Source organism: Schistocerca nitens, chromosome 3, assembly GCF_023898315.1.
Source record: "Schistocerca nitens isolate TAMUIC-IGC-003100 chromosome 3, iqSchNite1.1, whole genome shotgun sequence".
NCBI classification, from domain to species: Eukaryota; Metazoa; Arthropoda; class Insecta; order Orthoptera; family Acrididae; genus Schistocerca; species Schistocerca nitens.
In genome coordinates, this window is record NC_064616.1 from 370,575,380 (window position 1) to 370,596,675 (window position 21,296).

Here is a 21,296-nt window from a genome sequence, read left to right on the forward strand (position 1 = left end):
TAGTTGACAAAGGGATTGCTTATATAACACTCATGTGACTCATCCTTTTGTCTACTAGGCATATACTAAACTTTGGTGCACTGTTATGGGAGAACTCTGCTGGAGCCAAAAAAATTTTTCTTTGCCAGGAAAAAACCATTAGATATATGTAGGATCTGAGAATCAACAGTCTCCTCAAAATGCATTTCACTGAAAATAAAATATTGACTGTCATAAGTCTATACATATTCCAAATGCTTATGTATGCCAAGATATATTGAGATGAAAATGATAGAAGACCACACATCCACTCTTACAGAACCAGGAGTAGGGACTCTCTCTTTGAATATTCTCTTTATTTGTACATACTCAGTTTTGTGAAATAACATCACATACCCTCTTAACCCATGATGTTTCATATATACACTGAAAAAAAAAAAAAAAAACACCCTGAGAAGGAGTTGAGCAACACAAGCAAAAGTTGGTATGCGTGTTTCTACATCTGCAAGATGAAGTCTATTCCAATTTGGCACCAGTCACATAAGAGTGACACTAGTAGCACTACTATGAGGATGCAAATCAGGTTTGCTTCAAACAGTTGCTATAATAGTCACGAGTGTAAGTTACCTTTGAGACTGGACTTGGTGAGTTAATTTTAGTCAAGAATGCCCTTAAGGTGACAGAGGCACCACTATTAGCAGCTCACTGACTGTGAACAAGGTTGTGTAATAGGGCTATGAGAAGCTGGAAGCTTCTCTTGCGATACTACAGAAAGTCTTGGCAGGAATATAGCCACTGTACATGATTGCTGGCAGTGGAGGTCACGCGAATATACAGCCACTAGCGAGAGAGAAGACCATATGTTCAGCATGCGGCTCTGGTCCCTCGTGCTGCATCTGCAGCAGCAGAGCAGCAGTTTACATCACAGTGACACAACAAACTGTTACAAATTGGTTACGTCGAGGATAGGTCCGAGCCAGATGCCCTGTAGTTATGCATTCCACTGACCCCAAACCACTGCCATTTATGACTTCAGTGGTGTCAAACAAGAGATTTTTGGAGGAAAGTTGGAGGTCTGTTGTGTTTTCTGTGAAAGCTGGTTCTGCCTTGGTGCCAGTGATGGCCATGTGTTGATTAGGAGGAGGCCAATTGAGGGAGCACTCTCATAGTTATCACACACTCTGACTCCAAATTTGTACGTGAATCTGGTGATTTGACCTGTTGTTCTGTAATATGTGAAAAGCATTCCAGGGGGTATTTTTCAACAGGGTAGGTCTCCCACATACTACTGCTGTAGCCCAACATGCTCTACAGAGTGTCGACATGCCTTTGCCTGCTCAATAACCAGATCTGTCTACAATCAAGCACACATGGGACATCATTGGATGACAACTCCAATGTCATCCAAAGACAGCATTAACCATTCCTGCATTGACCAACCAAATGCAACAGACCTGGAACCTCCATCCCACAAACTGACATCTGGCTCCTGTACGACATAATGCACACATGTTTGCATGCTTGCATTTAACATTCTGGCAGTTAAACCAGTTATTAATATACCAGAATTTCACATATGCAATGGCTTATCCTGTGCTTACATTAACCTGTGATCTTGAAGTGTTAATCACTTAAAAATGTTTCCTAGATAATTGCATTCCTGAAATTTCATTACTCTGCATTAATTATTTTTTGGTGTTGCAATTTTTTTCCATCAGTGTATATAAAATTTTCACATAGAATGAGAAGAGGAAATGAAATGAAACTTTATGGGGTGCACAGATACGTGATATTATTTCAGCGATTACAAAACTGAGTCAAATTTATGAACAACCTGGTAGTATGAGCCCAAATATCAGTATGATGTTGCACCTTTCTGTCCTGGATGTGTGCACTGATTCAGTTGGTACAAGTGTCGTAAGACCATTGTACCCTCTTCTGAGGCAAGCTACCCTCAACTGTTGCACATTATCCCTGATATCCTGGACACTGCCACTGGAACAGGGTTACTATCTGAGCACACTCCACACATTCTATCGGGGACAAATCTGGGGATCTTGATGGTCATGGGAGTATATCATGCAGACAGTTCATGGAGACATGCGCCACATGTGGATGCGCACTTTCCTGTTGAAAAATGGCATAAAGATACTAAAAAAAGAAGGAAGATTAGCTTTTAATATCCTGTCGACAATAGGGTCATTAGATATGGAATGCAACCTTGAATTTTTCTTAATGTTGGAGAAAGAAACCTGCTGTGCCATGTCAAAGGAACCATCCTAGCATTTGCATGGAGTGTTTTAGTAAGATCATGGAAACCTAAATTAGGATGGCTGGAAGCAGATTGTAACTGTCATCCCCCTGGATTCAAGTCCAGTGTGCTAACCACTGTGCTATCTGACTCAGTACCACAACACAAGAGACATAACACATGAATATGCAGGATGTTCATAATGCATCGTTGTGTTGTCAGAGTCCCCTCAATCACTATCAACCATGACCTGAAGTCATACTCCATGGGTACACACAATGATGCCAGGAGTAACACTGGGCTACTGTTATACTCACCTATGAGAGTCATTCATGGAAATGAAGAGCTATGATTGATTGTTGAACACAGTGTGATGCCATTCATCAGCAGTTCATGCTTCCCAGTCATGGCACCACTCAGTTGAAGAATTTGTGTTGCGGTGTTAACAGCATGCGACAGTAATTCCCAAGTCTGGCTGCTACTGGTCTTTGACTAGCGGTGCAGAATGACCCACCATTACATGTTCTTGAATAGCAGGCACAGGTTTGAAGGAACAGTATGGCAATCCTCCCTTGTGGTGGTCAGATGCTGTCAAATGGAAACTTGACAATGAATATGTCTGCCCTCAAGTTCCCATGCTGTCCAATGTTAGACAACTGTTACAGCTGAATGCCCCACAAATTTGGATATTGCATGATTTGACAACCTGGCCAAATGAAGATCCTCAATAAGACCCTTTTAAAACACCTCAGTGTGCTGATAACACTGCCACACATGAATATGTGGCATCTCCATGTATTCCGCTGATTACTGAACATCTGACACTAAACATGAACAACACAAATATATTCTGGTGACCATTCTATCTGTTACAGTGAATTTCAGTTCTGAACATTTACATACCCAGTGATGGTGTGCATGTGTACAATGTAAAGTTGATGCCTGACCACATCTTCTGAGTGCTTTAATTTTTTTATAAGGCAGTGTGTATAACTTTCTGCAGTTAGGAAAAAAAATTTATTAAGAAATTACCAAGTGGGAGGTGGAAGAAAATTAGTAATTTCAGAATGGAAATATAAACCTGGCTGCAAAATACAACTTTCTACACTGTTGATGCATTTGTAAAAAGTAATGTAAATGATCTATTAATTCAAATTGAAACGAACAGCTTCTGACCCTGTTATTCTTTAGAGTATGTATATGGCAAGTGTAGATAATATAATTAAATGTGGCCCATGTACCATAAGCTTAACTGAAAAGTGTTACACCAGATATGTATGTGGATGATGCCTCATGCAGATTGAAAGCTGTCTATGGGCTAAAAAAATAAACAAACAAATTGATGAAATATTTAATTATTTAAAGCAAAGCATATTAGCCTTTTGTTCCTATATTTTTCTATATTATAGTTACATATGATATCTGTTTCATAAAAGATAATATTTACAATGCAGAAATGAATATCTTATATGATTTGATTTTTTCCCTGAAAGTAACTAAATTTTTGTTCTGTAAATCTATAATGCATTACAGTCCTTAACATTTAACATCAGTTTGCTAGTATATTTGTCTTAGTGTATCTCATTTTTTGAATATTTTTGGATATTTCACAAAATACAATCATCAGTGAGTTCAGAAACATATTCTAATGCATTTTTGTTCCTTTCAGTTTCCATAATCAGTTTCGTGAATGTGTTCTGAGTGAAACAAAACGTAATTGTGGATCAGCAGCTGACCCAGAGTCTGCTGTAGAATTCTCTCAACAAATATTAGATAAGGCTCTGAACTTCTTGCATGTTCAGTGTAGCAAATACCCGTAAGTAACTGTAATTTGAATAGTATTTAATGATAATTGGAAATACTTGCCCTTAAAGGAAATAAATTCACTAGCCTGTAGCCATATTAAAAGATGTTGTATGACTGTGAAGGGCGTCATAGTTTTTTCTTTGGGTGTGTTACTACAGTTTTATTACAAATACTGTCCGCCCCCGGTAGCTGAGTGGTCAGCGCGACAGAATGTCAATCCTAAGGGCCCAGGTTCGATTCCCAGCTGGGTTGGAGATTTTCTCCACTCAGGGACTGGGTGTTGTGTTGTCCTAATCATCATCATTTCATCTCCATCGACAAACAAGTCGCCGAAGTGGCGTCAAATCAAAAGACTTGCACCCGGCGAACGGTCTACCCGACGGGAGGCCCTAGTCACATGACATTATTATTACAAATACTGAATGAATGACCTTTTTCTACTATTACATATTTGTATATCTTTTTATGCTTTTATTTTACATAACTACAGATACTGGTAGTTATGCTTTTATTATCTTATACATACATGATTTTCCCATTAATTGCTTAGCTATTGGTTTGAGCAGTTTTCCATCCAGACTGTAATGTCTGTATTCCCACTTCCATTATAAATACTCAACTGTGAAAAAGCATGCATGACATTTATTTAGTTCAGGGAAACATGGTAACACAAACTTGTCTATCCTTATTTATAGAGCAACCAAGTCATCATCAGAATCATATAGCATATCAAGTTCAAAAGTGATGCTAAACAGAAGGATTTTTTTTTAAAGAAGTGAATTAGAACAATTAATGGGAAAATCATGTATGTATAAGATAATAAAAGCATAACTATCAGTATCTGTAGTTCTGTAAAATAAAAGCATAAAAAGATTTACAAAAATGTAATAGTAGAAAAGGTCATTCATTCAGTATTTGTAATAAAACTGTAGTAACACACCCAAAGAAAAAATATGATGCCCTTCACAATCATACAACATTGTTGTTAACAAAGAGAAGAGATGAAAAGAATAGTGGAGCAACCATTGTGGTGCCATATCTAATCATAAGCAGAATTCAGTGCATGTAAAGCCCATCAAGTTCATCAAGCAAGGTGAGAACTGGACTATGACACTGAATCATGCAATCCAAATTTACATGGGAAATTATAGTGTGAAATATGGCTTTAGGTTACCAGCAGATGAGAAACTCATTAGGATAAAGATGTTATATGTAATTGTTCAAGGTACTATGATAGTTTTTAATTCTTTAGACACATTATCAACCAAAAACTTTGTAGTATATCAACTGATCAGGTAGCTTAGTCCATAATGTATCTCATCTGTGAATTTGAGATTCTGGATTTGATCATGTAGTTTTCTTCACTCATTTTAAATGCAGATTAACAGAACTACATGATATTTACATCTAACTGAAAGTAAACTGTTTCTAAGACATTTCCGTATTAACTCTGTGTGCTTTTCTGAAAGCTTTAGACCACAAGCATCCCCTACACAATTCATACTTTTGTAAAAAAATTTATTGGAACACTATTTTGTGTACAAAAGAGCATACTAAATCGCATTAAGGTTTAAGCAGAATTTTATACTCAGCAATGTAAATTTGATGACGTGACAGAATGGATGGGTGGTGCCTCAGAAGTCTTCATCTTCTACTAAAGTCCAGTTGTTGGTCGTTGGCAGCTTTGGGTAATTTTTAACTAACTTTATACAGCATCATGGATTATTACTGTCCCAATTTGATGGTGATCAGCTTTTGAATAGTAAGCATCATGCTTAAAACACATCACTAAGCTACACAGAGTTCAAGGATTCTAACAAAATTTAAAAAGTGGCGATAATATATTGTCAATACTCATTAAATGTTTGGTTGGGAATTGAAGCCAATGACTCTATACACTATTATCATGAAAATTTACTTACTGATGGACTAACATAATAATTTTTTATTATGAATTCTGGATGCAGACAGATTGGCTGGTTTTGTGCACAATCCTGTTTAAAGATGTGTGTAATACTGCTAAATTACCTAAACATTAGGTTCTACTTCTTGACATGGAATTTTGAGACACAGTTTTGTCCCTGAGATTCAGAAAAGCACACCAAGAAATTTCTGGAAACTCAAATATTCTGAATAAAATATTTCATTAACTATCATTCTGTTTTACTAAAATTATACATTTTTGGAAACAAAAAATTAGATACATTAAATGAATTTGCAGTTGTGAATAAGGACAACCATCAGCTGTAGAACAGAATGGCGAGACTGAAAATTTGTGCCGGACCAGGACTCGAACCCGGATTTCCCGCTTATCGCTTGGTTATCCATGCATGACTCATGGCCAGACCCAAACTTCCAAATGTCATCAACCATGCATCTATGACCTGTACTCGTACATCCATTATGTATATTCCCTTACAGGTCCGACACTGTACTTGCAAGTCGCTACCCAGTATCACACATAAATATGATACTGCAGTGTCTGCATTATTCTGATCATGATGCAAAGTTCCTACCTTATCGTAGAAAAATTAGAGTTACCAGGCAATAACATTGCATTTTTAAAAGGATCTCATTCTAAGATTTGAATATTCTCAAATACTTACCATAATAACAGTTTTACATAGGTAGAACTTTGTAACTACACAGTTTTAGAATATTCAAGACATTAGCCAGAGAAAAGAAATTGAAAGCTTTCAAATAAGGTATGTAAATTATAGAACAAATAATTATTAGCCAGTCAAGTTTGCAAGTGCACATGGGTTTTTTGATTGCTAAATTTTGTATATTTCTTTAAATAAGAAGTTTTTACATGAACCATTTACTCTGTTATGGGGTACCTATTATCTATATACTGAATAATAAGATTTTTAAAATTACAGCTTGGATAAGAATTTGGATATTTCACTATGCATAGTGGCCTATGTATACTTACTTCTTGTGGAACAGAGAGCAGAAAAAAATAATTTATTTCTGTTAAGAATGGTATTATAGCAAGCAGAGCTAAGTTACCTTACTATGATTCAATGTCTTCTCCTTGATAGTCATTTAACTGATAATCTGTGTCAACAACATTTTTATGTAAATCACTGGCGTTGCTGAGAGATGAAATACTGTATGAAGTGTTTATCCACTATAATCAGGGTATTTTCATTTCTAAATGTTACAGCTAAATATTAACCATTGGGTGTTATTTTATCATTCTTTTGCATATTATCCATTAGTATCCTAGAAAACACATTTTTTTCACCAAATAAAACATGAGGCAGTATTGTTCAACTTGCTTCAGAGCCAGGGCAGTGAAGCCTCTCTGTATTCTTATCTCTTTTACTGTTTCTCACCATAGGTGTGAACACAGAAAGCTTGTACACAAATTAAAAATATGGATCCATATTTTAACACACATATTTTGTAGATCAGCATTGAATATTCAGGCTCTGATTCTTTTTTAGTAACTTCAGCACAAAGTAATACTTTTTCATCTATGTCATAGGGTCATGCTTCAGCTGAACAATGACCATTCCCAGTCTGAAACATGATGCATAGTTGCCGTCAAACTTTTTTGATATCACAGTCATGTGCCTATAGTCTGAGTCATGCTCCTGTGAGAATTTCTCATATACCATACTTGAGATTTATTACACAATGTCATAACACAGCACATAATTGTGATGGACTATGTTAATTATGGAATATAATTTATAGGATATTTGATAAAATTGTAAATAAATTGTTGTTTTGTTTTCACTATTTGGTATATAGGTAGAGATTTAGGTATTAATCTCTCCATCGGTATATTCAGAAAATCAGAGCTTAAGTCACAGTTTATTACACTGTGTTTCTGTAATTTCATTAGTTTTGTCAGTGATACTGAAAAAGTATTACAGCATAATTAGGAGCAGTCCCTACATTATTTTGACAAATCTGTATCAGGAAGCTTAGTTTTCCATTGTTGCTCCAGGTTTCCAAATTTTCAGGCCATTATTTGGGCTCTAGAATGTATTCTATTTTGAAAACTGCATATGGTATTTAATTTGCCTTTGTTGTGGAAAAAAAAACTGATATGCTGCAAGCATGAATGTTTGTGTTTTTCCCTTCCACTGTAATTTTATTTACACTAGTAAAGTTATTGCCAGTGGCTTTAATTTTGTTTTATTTGGTATCACAAAAAGGTGCAACTACATATCAAATTCAGAACTGCATTATAAAGTATAATGATTGAATATTATTTACTGAATAACAACAACATCTTCAATTTCATGTGTATCTTGTTTTTAATCACTGTTGAACTTGGAATAATCACTAATATGTGATGTAGAAACACAAAAACTATTAAAGTAAATCTTGCTCTTCAATACAACAAAAATTGATTCAGGAAAATTTGGAATTTCAGCATGGAAAATCCTGAGATGCTCAGAGAAATCTTCTGATGAAACAAAGTCACCATCCCAGTAATGATAATCACCAAATTAATGATGGTAATAACCTATACGAAGTTCTGTATTAATGTTTCAGATTAAATCCAGAAAACTGTTTACCACCTCCTACAGTACCGATGGACAACTTGGCAAGGACAAACAATTACTCACCAATTAATGAACTGGTGCATCAGCAGCGATCAACAGATGATATGATGTCATCAAAATGGCAGTCCACTGCAGGTAGACATTTTTATCCTTGGAAAAAAAAAAAGATTGTACTGTAACTAAGATTCATAACCTAAGTCATTATAAAAGCAGCAATTTGTTGGTGATTAAGAACTTATCGGGAATGTTTAAATAAAGCAGTAACTACATTCCTAATAAATCCTACATTAGTTTTGTTACAATAGCTATCTGTCATTACTGTGCTATGTTTATATTTGCACACAGCAGTAAAAAATGTCTTGTCCTACTCCTCAGTCTACTATTAAAGTAACACTGTTTCACTGTATAGTACCCTTGAAATGTGGACACTCTCCAACACCAAATTTGTTTTGCATATCTGTTAAATGGCATGCATATTGCATAAAATGTATCTGTTGGTAATGGGGTGTATGTAAATATGAATACTTAATGATAGATTGAATTCTATCATAGTCTTAGCCCAGATCTCAGTCATGCAAAGTTTACCAATGAACTTCTCCTTAAATCTGACTTTGTCCCTAATGTTAGCCTGGTAAAACCATAGAGGACCTCTTGTAAACATGCTGCAAGTTCAGCTAGTTCCAAACATTCTCATTCTGGTTCATGTCATCATCACAGTCTGCAGACAACTTCATTTGGTTAGTTCCTGCTTCCTAGAGGCAAATATTCATAAGTGGAGTGTTCTTGTGCATTATCATCTTGAAAAACAAGCCCATCACCAAAATGCTTAGTGTAAGGCGACAAATTGGAGGATTCTGTTCCAATGCTATACAGCTGGTAAAATACCTTCAACAGAGATGAAAAATAACTGAAATTTGTACATGATATTGGCCGAAAACATGACCGATTCATCTTCCTGCTTAATTCTTGGGACTGCATGCTCGTCTATGCCAATTTTATTTGAAGTATACATTGCTCCCATCCCTCTCCCAAAATTTAACCTTAAACTCATGTGCATGTCATTCTAACTGACATCCCTTGCTCTATCTGCACTCTTTCCTTCTATTCAGTTTTCCATGAAATTCTTTCTCTGTCCACATCCTTGTATTTTCAGTTTCTTGCCTTCCCAAGTATAGTTATTGTCTCTTGTAACCCACTGTCAGATATATAAAAAAAACAATAATTTCGTGTGGTTCAGTGGCCTGGTGTAAGTCATTCAATTGGACATCAATTTGATGACTTGTGTGTCCCTAACCTACTCCCATAATCCTAATGAAACAGTTGGAAGCAACTCAAGTCATCATGTTAGACAGTTACACAAAGTGAAACAGGTATTTTTATAGGATACATAACACAATTCACTTTTTTACATGAGTACATGATGTTCATTTGTGGATAGACACACAGACTGGCAATCAAACAATGATGCAAATTGCTGGAGTGCATTCCTGAGACCAAAAGAGGGAGGAAAAAGCCTTCCAGTTTCAAAATAGTAGCTTTTTGATATGTTTAAAAAGGTTATTTCAATACTTCTTACAGGCTAAACACTCAGAGATCTTTCCAGTAAGTGCTACCCACTCTGATAAAATTTTTGTTTTGACTACCTTCCTGTTACAAGCACTCCAGGCAAATTTAAGATTCTGTGGAATGCACCAGTAATCCCATCTTCCAGAGCATCCACAATTTTTGTAATAAACATTGTGTGCATTACACGCCATGAAAGAAACAGGTTGGTGCTCAGTCATGCATGAACCATGTATTATTAAATATTCTGAAGGAGCTATGGTAGTGCAAGTTTTAGATGTTTCTAACACTCCCCATCACACCATGATACAAAAGCTAACCAGGAGAGGTCCCCATCTATAATGGTGATGTAGGTTAGGGTCCCAGGTATCACATCCTGCAGCCATTCACACTGGTGGGCCCTCATTTTCAAGTAATTACTGAAAAAAAATTGTAATTTTGTATTGTGTTCTAGAACCTTACCCTGAGGCATAACATAGTGATTGGCAAACAAATGTGGTGTGCAGAAGGTTGTGGATTCAAATCTTGTCAGGTGCTTCAAATTCTTTTAATTTCTTAATCTTTAGCAAAATGACTTAGATCATTATATTTTTTCAGTTGATTGATTTAAATGCTTTAAAACAATTGTAATTGTTTATCATGTCATTTTAATCATCATATTAATTACATTTTTCTCCATGTTATTGGAATGATCATTTCTGTTCCTCGTTTTTTGCACTTATTTATAATCCCTTCTCTCATTTGAATCTTCAGCTGCCTTATTTTGTCCATAGTGAAACAGTAATTTATGTTTTAAATGTCTGTATGAAGTTTACCATCCAAATGTACATCTTGTATGTAACAAAAAATGCATTTTTGATACCACTGTACAGTCAGTATAAATAGACTATTACTTCTTTTGTTTTTTTAACTGATAGATCAGAATTTTCAAATGCTTAAATATCGTGATAGATAAATAAAAGTAATTAAAATTACATGCACAAAGATTCCAAATGAAAATAGAATGTTAGGAAGAAAGAAACAAGAGCAAATGATAAAGTTAATACAATGATTGAAGTGATGTGACAAAGGATTAAAACATTTTAAAAAATATATTTAAATCAATTAATTGAATAAAAATAATTATGAAAGTAATTTTGATATACATTTAAAAATAAAAGGTTTTGAAGCACCTGGTGAAACTCGAACCTATAAGCTTCAGCACATCATGCTCATATGCTAACAATTATGCTACAACCCCTCTATAAGTAAAACTGTCTATTTTGCGGCTCTATAACATGATGCAATTTTTTTTTTCTGTCAATTATTCACGCATGAGGACCCACCAGGGTGAATGGCTGCAGGATGAGATACATGGGACCCTAACCTTTTACACCACATAGATGGTTTCAAAAAGCCGATACCACCCCTGTAGATTTCTCCTTGTAAGACCCCACAACTGACTTCTAAGGTACCTGCACACTCATTAACTAAAACTGATGTAGATTATGTGCACATAGGATTGCATCCAACCACAATTATTTTTAATGTTAATTATGTTGTCACAACTGAATCCTGCTTCGTTAGTAATTAAAATAGTTTCCAAAAAGTCCTGTATTGGGTACAGAAAATGTGTACAGTTACTCACTAAACAGTCATTTAGAGCAAGAACTTCTACTCATTGTACTCCATATAAAACTGCTCTTTACATAGTATCTTGTAGACTACATATTAGGTGTCTCTTGTTGTAACAAAACTTTTCTGAGTACTAGAGTGTAAGTAAGAATGTGGGAGGTAGGGAGATGCACCACTTAAGGCAACAATCAGTTGAAGCATGTGGTATAGGCCTAACATATCAAGTGAGACAGAGAGAAAACTGGTGACATTGCACAATATTGTCACTCTGTTTGTGCGCAGAATACACTTTAACACTACTCTGGCTGTCAATCTTGTTGTCACTGTTACCTGAGATGCAAACCAAATACATAAAAAAATCTGTCTGTTTGTGACAGTTATGATTTATGTTTTCTTATTGGAATTTTGTACTCTTTTTTTACTATTCTTTGTATCTTATGTGTTTGATCATATGCACACACTAAATATGAGGCATATTTTTTAAGTAAGGTCCGTTTTGCTGTAGGCACTAGTAGTTCGCGCGCATACTGCAATGAGCACGTGCATCGTGTACCGGCATGCCTCGGTAACAACTGTGCTCAGTTTCAGCTCTGTAGTTAACCTGTATGGTTCTGTTCTGTGCTTTTAAAATGTTTTAAGGCTATCAACTCACCTGCCGCATGTGAGGTGTGCTCAGTGATACGGGTTTTGTCTGCAAGGAACCTGTCTGCTGCAGAAATTCATTGACAGATTTGCTAAGTGTATGGTGCTACTGTTATGAGTGAAAGCAAAGTGCATAAGTGGGTACAAGAATTCAAAGATGGCCGTGACAACATCCATGATGAGGACTGCTCTGGTTGGATTCGTGAGAACAGGCGCTTCACAACAAGAGGTCTCTCAAATGAATTTCCTGAGGTGTCAAGCAGTGCTTTACAACATTGTTTCTGAACACCTAAAGTTTAGGAAACTGTGCTCCTGTTGGGTCCCGAAACCCCTAACAGAGGACCACAAAAACCAAAGATTTGAGTGTGCGATAAAGTTATTGACTCGTTATCACGAAGAAGGTGACAGCTTCTTGAGTCAGATTGTAACTGGAGATGAAACATGGGTTTCGCATATCACTCCCAAATCGAAGCAACAGAGCATGGAATGGAGACACACACACTCACTTGTAAAGGTGAAGGCCAAACAGACTGTGTCCCAGTGCAAAATCATGGCATCAGTGTTTTGGATTAGGCATGGTGCTTTGTTGGTTGACTTCATGCAACGAGGAGCCACTATCAATGCAGGAGCATACTGCCAAACCCTGAGAAAGCTACGCAGAGCGATTCAAAACAAAAGTCATGCAATGCTGACAAAGGGAATTGTCCTTCTCCATGACAATGCAAGACCTCACACTGCAGGTCACACCAGCGATTTATTGGACAGTTTTGGCTTGGAAGTTTTAGACCACCCACTCTACAGTCCTGATCTTGCACCAAGCGATTACTATCTTTTCCTCCCCCTCAAACAAAACCTCAGTGGCAACCGTTACAATGATGATGACGACGTGAAAACAGCAGTGAACTCTTGATTATTGGAGCAGGTGGCAAGTTTGTATGAAGAGGGTATTTTAAAATTGGTTGAGAGATATAATACATGTTTGAACAAACTTGACAGCTATGTCAAAAAATAGAGTCAAGTATGTAATTTCTGAAAATAAATTTACTTTTTTGAAATAACCTTTTGTTGTGTACTTATATTCAAACAGACCTTACTTAAAAACATGCCTCATAAAACAGATACACTACCTGCCAAAAAAAAAGAAAGTAGCACCCATAAGACATGGTCTTACATCAATGTAACTTCATACATGTACACACAATTAGCAGTATGTAAGTGACTGGAGCTGCAGTTCTCTGTGAGAGGTAGGGAATGGCCACCAGAGTGCATTAGAGTTATTCATGTTTAGTGCTGTTACCAGATGTGGTAGGGTATATGGGGAGAATGAAAAGCATTAGATGTTGAGTAATCATTGTGAAGGACACACAGATAACATTATCAGCACATGCCACACTTTGAAAGGGACCTTATTGTGGGCCTTCATTTGGCCAGCTGGTCAAGATTCGTGGGGCATTCACAAGTGACGGAGACCTAATGTTGGATGGCATGGAAACCTGAGAGCAGGCATACTCATCGTCAAGGTTCCAGTCAATTTCTTCTGATCATGGCAAGGGAGGATCACCATATTGTGTGCCAGGCACGTTGTAAACCCTTCAAACCTGCCATTCAAGAACAATTATTTGGCTCCATGCAACATTCTATGCCACCCTGCATTGTTTATCAAAGATTAGCAGCCACACAGGGAATTACTGTCCCATGCCTAGGCTGCTATTAACACCACTACACAAATAGCTCTATCTCAAGTGGTGCTATAACTGGGAAGCATGTACTGATGATGAATGAAGTTACGTTGTTGGTACAGAAGAATCATGGTTCTGTGCTACACTACCTCACTTGACTGTCAGCAAGTATGCTGGTGAACTGGGGGGGGGGGGGGGGGAGTCTAATTCTTCCAGTATTTTGGAGAGGTACAACAGCATTACTCCTGACATCATCCTGATCAGTACATGCACCCAGGTCGGGGGGGGGGGGGGGGGGGGGGGAGCAACAACATCATACTATAAAAAATGAGCATATACTATCAAGATCTTTGTAAATCTGACTCAAATTTGTAATCACTGAAATTACATCACGTACTCTCTCAACCCATGAAATTGGATTTCATTTCCCCTCCCCTTCTGGGTGCTTCACTTTTTTTGCTAGACAGTTTAAATAAAACATGCAAGCATCCTCTTCTGTTTTATGAAACATTCATACCTCAAGGTTGAGAGTTCTCAAAGTGTGTGGTCCATGTAACCTGGAGTGATGCATTGCAAAACCTTCAACAGCCAATGATAGGGACTCTCAAATAAACAATGATTTATAATTCTTCATTGGTTGAAGTAAGATATAGTTGGGATTGTTGAAGTTTGGTGACAAGATGGACAGGACTTCTGGTCAGGTGAATGCAAAGTTAGAAACACAAAAATCAAATAATTTACTGCAGGAATGGGTCTAATAATGAAAAAGAAAATAGGAATACAGATAAGCTACTATGAGCAGCATAATGAAGGCATTATTATAACCAGGATAGACACAAAGTCAACTTCCTCCACAGCAGAAAAAATTTATATGCCACCTAGCTCAGCATGTGATGAAGAGATTGAAAGAATGTATGATCATATAAAAGAAATTATTCAGATAGTTAAGGGAAAGGAAGACTTAATTGTGAAGAATGACTGGAATTCGGTAATATGAAGAGGAAGAGAAGGAAAAATAATAGGAGAATATGGACCATGGGAAAGGGATGACAGTGGAAGCTGCCTGGTAAAATTTGGCACAGATCATAGTTTAATCATTGTTAACACTTGGTTTAATAACTTTGAAATGAGACTGTATATGTGGAAGAGACCTGGAGATATTGGAAGGTTTCAGATTGATTACATAATGGTAAGACAGAGATTTTGGAACCAGATTTTAAACTGTAAGACATTTCCAGGGGCAGATGTGGAATCTGACCACAATTTATTGGTTATGACTGTAGATTAAGACTGAAGAATTAGCAAAAAGGCAGGAGATTAAGAAGATGTGACCTGGATAATTTGAATGAACGAGAGCTTGCTGAGAATTTCAAAGGGAGCATTAGGCAACAACTGCCTGAAACAAGGAAAAGAATACAGTAGAAGACAAATTGGTAGCTTTGAGAGATGAGATAGAGGGCAGCAAAGGATGACTCAGGTAAAAAGATGAGGCCTAGTAGATGTCCTTTGACATCAAAGGGAGATAAAGAAACTTAATTCATGAAAGGAAAAAATATAAAAATGCAGCAAATGAAGCAGATGAAACGGGAATACAAATGTTTACAATATGAGACTGACAGGAAATGCAAAATGGCTAATCAGGAGTGGCTGGAGGGCAAATGTAAGTCAATAGAAACATGTATAACTAGATGAAAGTTATGGACCAACTACAAGAAAACTAAAGATGCCTTTGGAGAAAAGAGGTGCAACAAGAGTTCAGATGGAAAACCAGTACTAGGCAAAGAAGTGGAAGCTGAAAATGTGAGAAATATATAGAGGAGCTATGCAAGGGAAATAAACTTCAAGGCAATATTATAGAAAGGGAAGAGAAATTAGATGAAGATAAGATGGGAGATATGATGCTGTGAGAAGAAGCTGACAGAGCACTGAAAGACCTAACCTGAAACTAGGCCCCTTGTGTAGACAACATTCCTTCAGAACAGCTGATGTTCTTGGTAGAGCCAGCCATAACAGTACTATTCCACCTGGTGTGCAAGATGTATGAGATGGCAGGAATACACTCAGACTTCAAGAAGAATGTAATAATTCCAATTCCAAAAAAAAAGTGGGTTCTGACAAGTGTGAAAAATACTGAGCTCTGAGTTTAATAAGTCATTTTTGCAAAATACTAACACAAATTCATTACAGAATAGTCAAAAAAGTGGTAGAAACTGATTTTAGAGAAGATCAGTTTGGATTCTAGAGGTATGTAGGAATGATGCTGACCCTCTGACTTCTCTTAGAAGATGCAAGTAGAATAAGTAAAGGAAAATGTATGTTTATAGCATTTGCAGACTTAAAGCTTTGCAACAACAGCTCAAAAGTAACATGCTCCTAAAAATAGCAAAAGCTATTTATAAACTATTTTGTGACAATTGCATGGAGTCGTAGGAGTAAGGACATATTTGGAATAATATACCATTAAAAATCATCCATAATATGCATGAAAATGCCCTAAGGCTGAAGTTATACAAATGTACATCAAATAAAGAGAATGGCAGTGGAGGGAGGCATCATGAAGTCATTCAGAACATTCATCAAAGCTGCAAACCCTGTCACAGTGAAGACTTAGGGACAGCTTTTGACAATTTTGACAGAATAAGCTCTTTTATGTTCTGAAGATAGCAGGTGTAATTTACAGGGAGCACAAGGCAATTTACAGCTTGTACAGAAAAGGACTTGGAAGTGCAGTTGAATGGAAAAGGCAGTGTCTTGGAAGAAAGACATTTGATGAACATTAACAAAATCAAAATAAGGATCTGGAATGTAGGTGAATTAAATCAGACAATGGGCAGGGAATTACATTAGGAAATGAGACACTAAAAGTAGTAGTAAGCTTTTGATAGCCGGGCAGTAAAAAAAATTATGAAGGCCAATGTAGAGACTATATAAAATGTAGAATATCAGTGGCAAGAAGAATGTTTCTCAAGAAGAGATATTTGTTAACATCAAATATAAATTTAAGTGTTAAGAAGTCTTTTCTGAAGGCATTTGCCTGGAGAGTAGCCTTGTACAGAAGTGAAACATGGACAATAAGCAGTTCAGGCAAGAAGAGAATAGAAGCTTTCGAAATGTGGTGCTACAGGAGAATGCTGATGATTATATGGGTACAGTGCGTAACTAATGAGGAGATACTGAATAAAATTGAGGAGAAAAGAAATTTGTGGCATAACTTGACTAAAAGAAGGGATCTGTTGGTAGGAAAAATTCTAATACATGAAGGAATGGTCAATTTAGTGTTGGAGGGGAGTATGGGGGATAGAAGTGATAGATGCAGACCAGGAGACGAGTACAATACACAGGTTCAGATGGATGTGGGTTCCAGTAGTTATTCAGAGATGAACACACTTGCACAAAATATAATAGTGTGGAGAGCTGTTTTTAAATTAGTCTTCAGGCTGAAGGCAACAACAATAACAAAAATTCACAAAGAAAATTGTTTCTCAAAGACCTGGTGCATTTATTTTGCATTACTGACAGCCAAACTGGTAACACGCACTGTATCCACTATACTGGGATTTCTCTACCATGCCAGCATAATAAGAATTTAGACTGGAAAAAGCACATTTTGCAACTCCTAAAATAATATAGTTTTGCTATGTTTGCACTTGGAATTATCGTAGATCTTATGGAGAGACAAATCAGTAAGTTGACACATTTTGTAAATTTTCATTCAGTAATGTCATATGGAACAGTGTTTTGGGTAACTCATCTTTAAGAAAGAAAGACATCATAGCTAAAAAATGTGCTGTAAGAATGATACGTGTGGTGTTCACCCACAGTCACCTCGTAGATATCTGTTTAAGGAGTTGGGCATTCTGGCTACTGCTTCACAATATACACTATTGGCCATTAAAATTGCTACACCAAGAAGAAATGCAGATGATAAACGGGTATTCATGGGACAAATATATTATACTAGAACTGACATGTGATTACATTTTCACACAATTTTGGTGCATAGATCCTGAGAAATCAGTACCCGGAAGAACCACCTCTGGTCGTCATAACGGTCTTGATACACCTGGGCATTGACTCAAACAGAGCTTGGATGGTGTGTACAGGTACAGCTGCCCATTTAGCTTCAACATGATACCACAGTTCATCAAGAGTAGTGACTGGCGTATTGTGACGAGCCAGTTGCTCGGCCACCATTGACCAGACGTTTTCAGTTGGTGAGAGATCTGGAGAATGTGCTGGCCAGGGCAGCAGTCGAACATTTTCTGTATCCAGAAAGGCCCGTACAGGACCTGCAACATGCGGTCATGCATTATCCTGCTGAAATGTAGGGTTTTGAAGGGATCGAACGAAGGGTAGAGCCACGGGTCATAACACATCTGAAATGTAACGTCCACTGTTCAAAGTGCCGTCAATGCGAACAAGAGGTGACCGAGACGTGTAACCAATGGCACCCCATACCATCATGTACGGGTGATACGCCAGTATGGCAATGACGAATTCACGCTTCCAATGTGCGTTCACCGCAATGTCGCCAAACACGGATGCGACCATCATGATGCTGTAAACAGAACCTGGATTCATCCAAAAAAAATGACGTTTTGCCATTTGTGCACCCAGGTTCGTCATTGAGTACACCATCGCAGGTTCTCCTGTCTATGATGCAGCGTCAAGGGTAACTGCAGCCATGGTCTCCGAGCTGATAGTCCATGCTGCTGCAAACGTCGTCGAACTGTTCGTGCAGATGGTTGTTGTCTTGCAAACGTCCCCATGTGTTGACTCAGGGATCAAGACGTGGCTGCACGGTTCATTAAAGCCATGCGGATAAGATGCCTGTCATCTCGACTGCTAGTGATATGAAGCCGTTGGGATCCAGCACGGCATTCCATATTATCCTCCTGAACCCACCGATTCCATATTCTGCTGACGGTCATTGGATCTCGACCAACGCGAGCAGCAATGTCGCGATACGATAAACCGCAATCACGATAGGCTACAATCCAACCTTTATCAAAGTCGGAAACGTGATGGTATGCATTTCTCCTCCTTACACGAGGCATCACAACGTTTCACCAGGCAACGCCGGTCAACTGCTGTTTGTGTATGAGAAATCGGTTGGAAACTTTCCTCATGTTAGCACGTTGTAGGTGTCGCCACCGGTGCCAACCTTGTGTGAGTGCTCTGAAAAGCTAATCATTTGCACATCACAACATCTTCTTCCTGTCGGTTAAATTTCGCATCTGTAGCACATCGTCTTCATGGTGTAGCAATTTTAATGGCCAGTAGTGTATTTATTCCCCCATGAATAATCCACTACATTTTAAAAGGAACCATGAGGTAAATAATTACTGAAACCCACATTACGGTTGTCCTTGGCACAAAAAGTCATGCACAAGGCTGCAACGAAGTTTTTTGATCACTTACCCAGGGATATAAAATGTCTGACAGACAGCAAAGTAAAATTTGAAAACAAACTGAAATAGTTCCTACTTTGTTCCATTGCCACCACATGTCATCACTGGAGTATCATCTGAAGACGAACCACATTGTGTTGACACTGGTCACCACTTATGAATAAAAGTGATTTTGTGCAATCAGGACTGTTCTTCATAATTTTTTATTACTAGTTCATTGAAGTTGCTGCTGTTGCTGATATGTTTACAAAAAATATCAAGAAGACAAAACATTAAATTAATTTCTGTATGTGTTAGTAGTAAACATTTTATATTTTTGGGAATGATAATTTGGAATCTTTGCTTTAACATGATCAACTATTTCTGAGTCAAAGGCAATTTTAAAGAAAATTAATGTTGATAACTTTTTGTATTGTAATTATGTGCTTTTTTAAAATTTCTTTTGAACTGTTTTGTGGAGTTGTAGTTAAAATGCATACTGCTCCACAAGATGATCCCAGATAAACATCAAACACTATTTTCATGGCATGCGTTTATGTAATGCAAAATTCCCATTTAAAACAAAAGCATCTTTCAAAAATTAATAATCCATAAAATAATAGTGAATGAAATTAAAGGAAATATGTTATCTTCTTCGTTGGATGAGGAGGAGGAGGAGGAGGAGGAGGAGGATGATTAAGAGTAGTAATAGAATGGGCCAACAGCGGTCACATTGATGATTGTTCCTATCTTTTCACTCCGCTTCCTATCTACTTACAATGAAAGCAACCAAGTAAGCCAAACTAAACATTAGCAAGGAACATGGCTCAGAAAGGTTCAGATACCGGAATCACAAAGAAAGAGGGAAACAATAAACTGACTGAAAGATAGAGAAGATTATTGCAGATAAAGGACAAGAGGCTATGTGAAATGATACTGGAAAAGGAAGAGATAGAAAAGGGTGAAGTGTTCTAAATCAGCATCGTAATACCCTTTGTTTCTCATTCCTGTAATTCACCCTACTTCATAAACCACTGACATATACCACTTTCACTGTCGTCAAATAAATAAATTTTACCTTCAGAACAAATTCATATGACTTAGAAACTTACAGGCAATCTTTCTAGGCAACTTTCAGGAATGTCCCATATAACACTAGTCAAACAGATGAGTGGACATGGAAAATATGTCTTTACTAATAATTTTCAGAACCTTATGGGGAAACATACATTACAGAATTATGTCAAGGACATTGACACAGCTTTTACTAGCCCAATTCTGTCATCTAACTAGATACTCTTCCAGGAAAAATTAGCCCTAAAATATAGGTATCCACCAAACTGCATGAGGAATCCACACTGGTACCTTCCCAGTACCACATGCCCTCATTTATCTTATTCTCTTTCTCTCATTAGTCCTATACGCCATTTCTATGCCTAACCTTTAATTTCAGCCTCTTTTTGTCTGGCCTTTATACTCTTTCTCATAGCTACTTATTTATTGTGTTTTCTCTTAGTTCTTAGATTTCTTTTAGCATAGTCCTTAAGTTACATCGCACACAGTCTCCTCAACATCTCCACTTGGCTCTCTTGCCTCCTTCTCTCGACTTACAACTTGGAGCCACCTGATTATGGCTGTTCACTTTTCTTCACTCAGTCTTAATTCAGTGTGTCACTTCTCATCATACCTTCATCCTCTGAAACTCTCTGTGTACCATCTTCATCTTTATCTCATTTTCCTTACTGTAATTATTATTACTACTACTACTACTACTACTACTACTATTAATATTACTTTGATCATTATTTCTAAATTTTCTCAACCAACCTTGTGTATGTTTATTGAC

At 37.1% G+C, this 21,296-nt stretch overlaps 1 protein-coding gene across 1 annotated transcript in view; it reads left to right on the forward strand.

The window, feature by feature from the left end:
* Positions 1 to 21,296, forward strand: part of LOC126249235 (uncharacterized) — a 492,645-nt gene that overhangs the window by 399,746 nt on the left and 71,603 nt on the right. The window contains exons 6-7 of the mRNA XM_049950892.1: positions 3,900 to 4,046; positions 8,552 to 8,697. Coding sequence (XP_049806849.1) covers positions 3,900 to 4,046; positions 8,552 to 8,697 — 293 coding nt within the window. The remainder of the gene's footprint in view (positions 1 to 3,899; positions 4,047 to 8,551; positions 8,698 to 21,296) is intronic.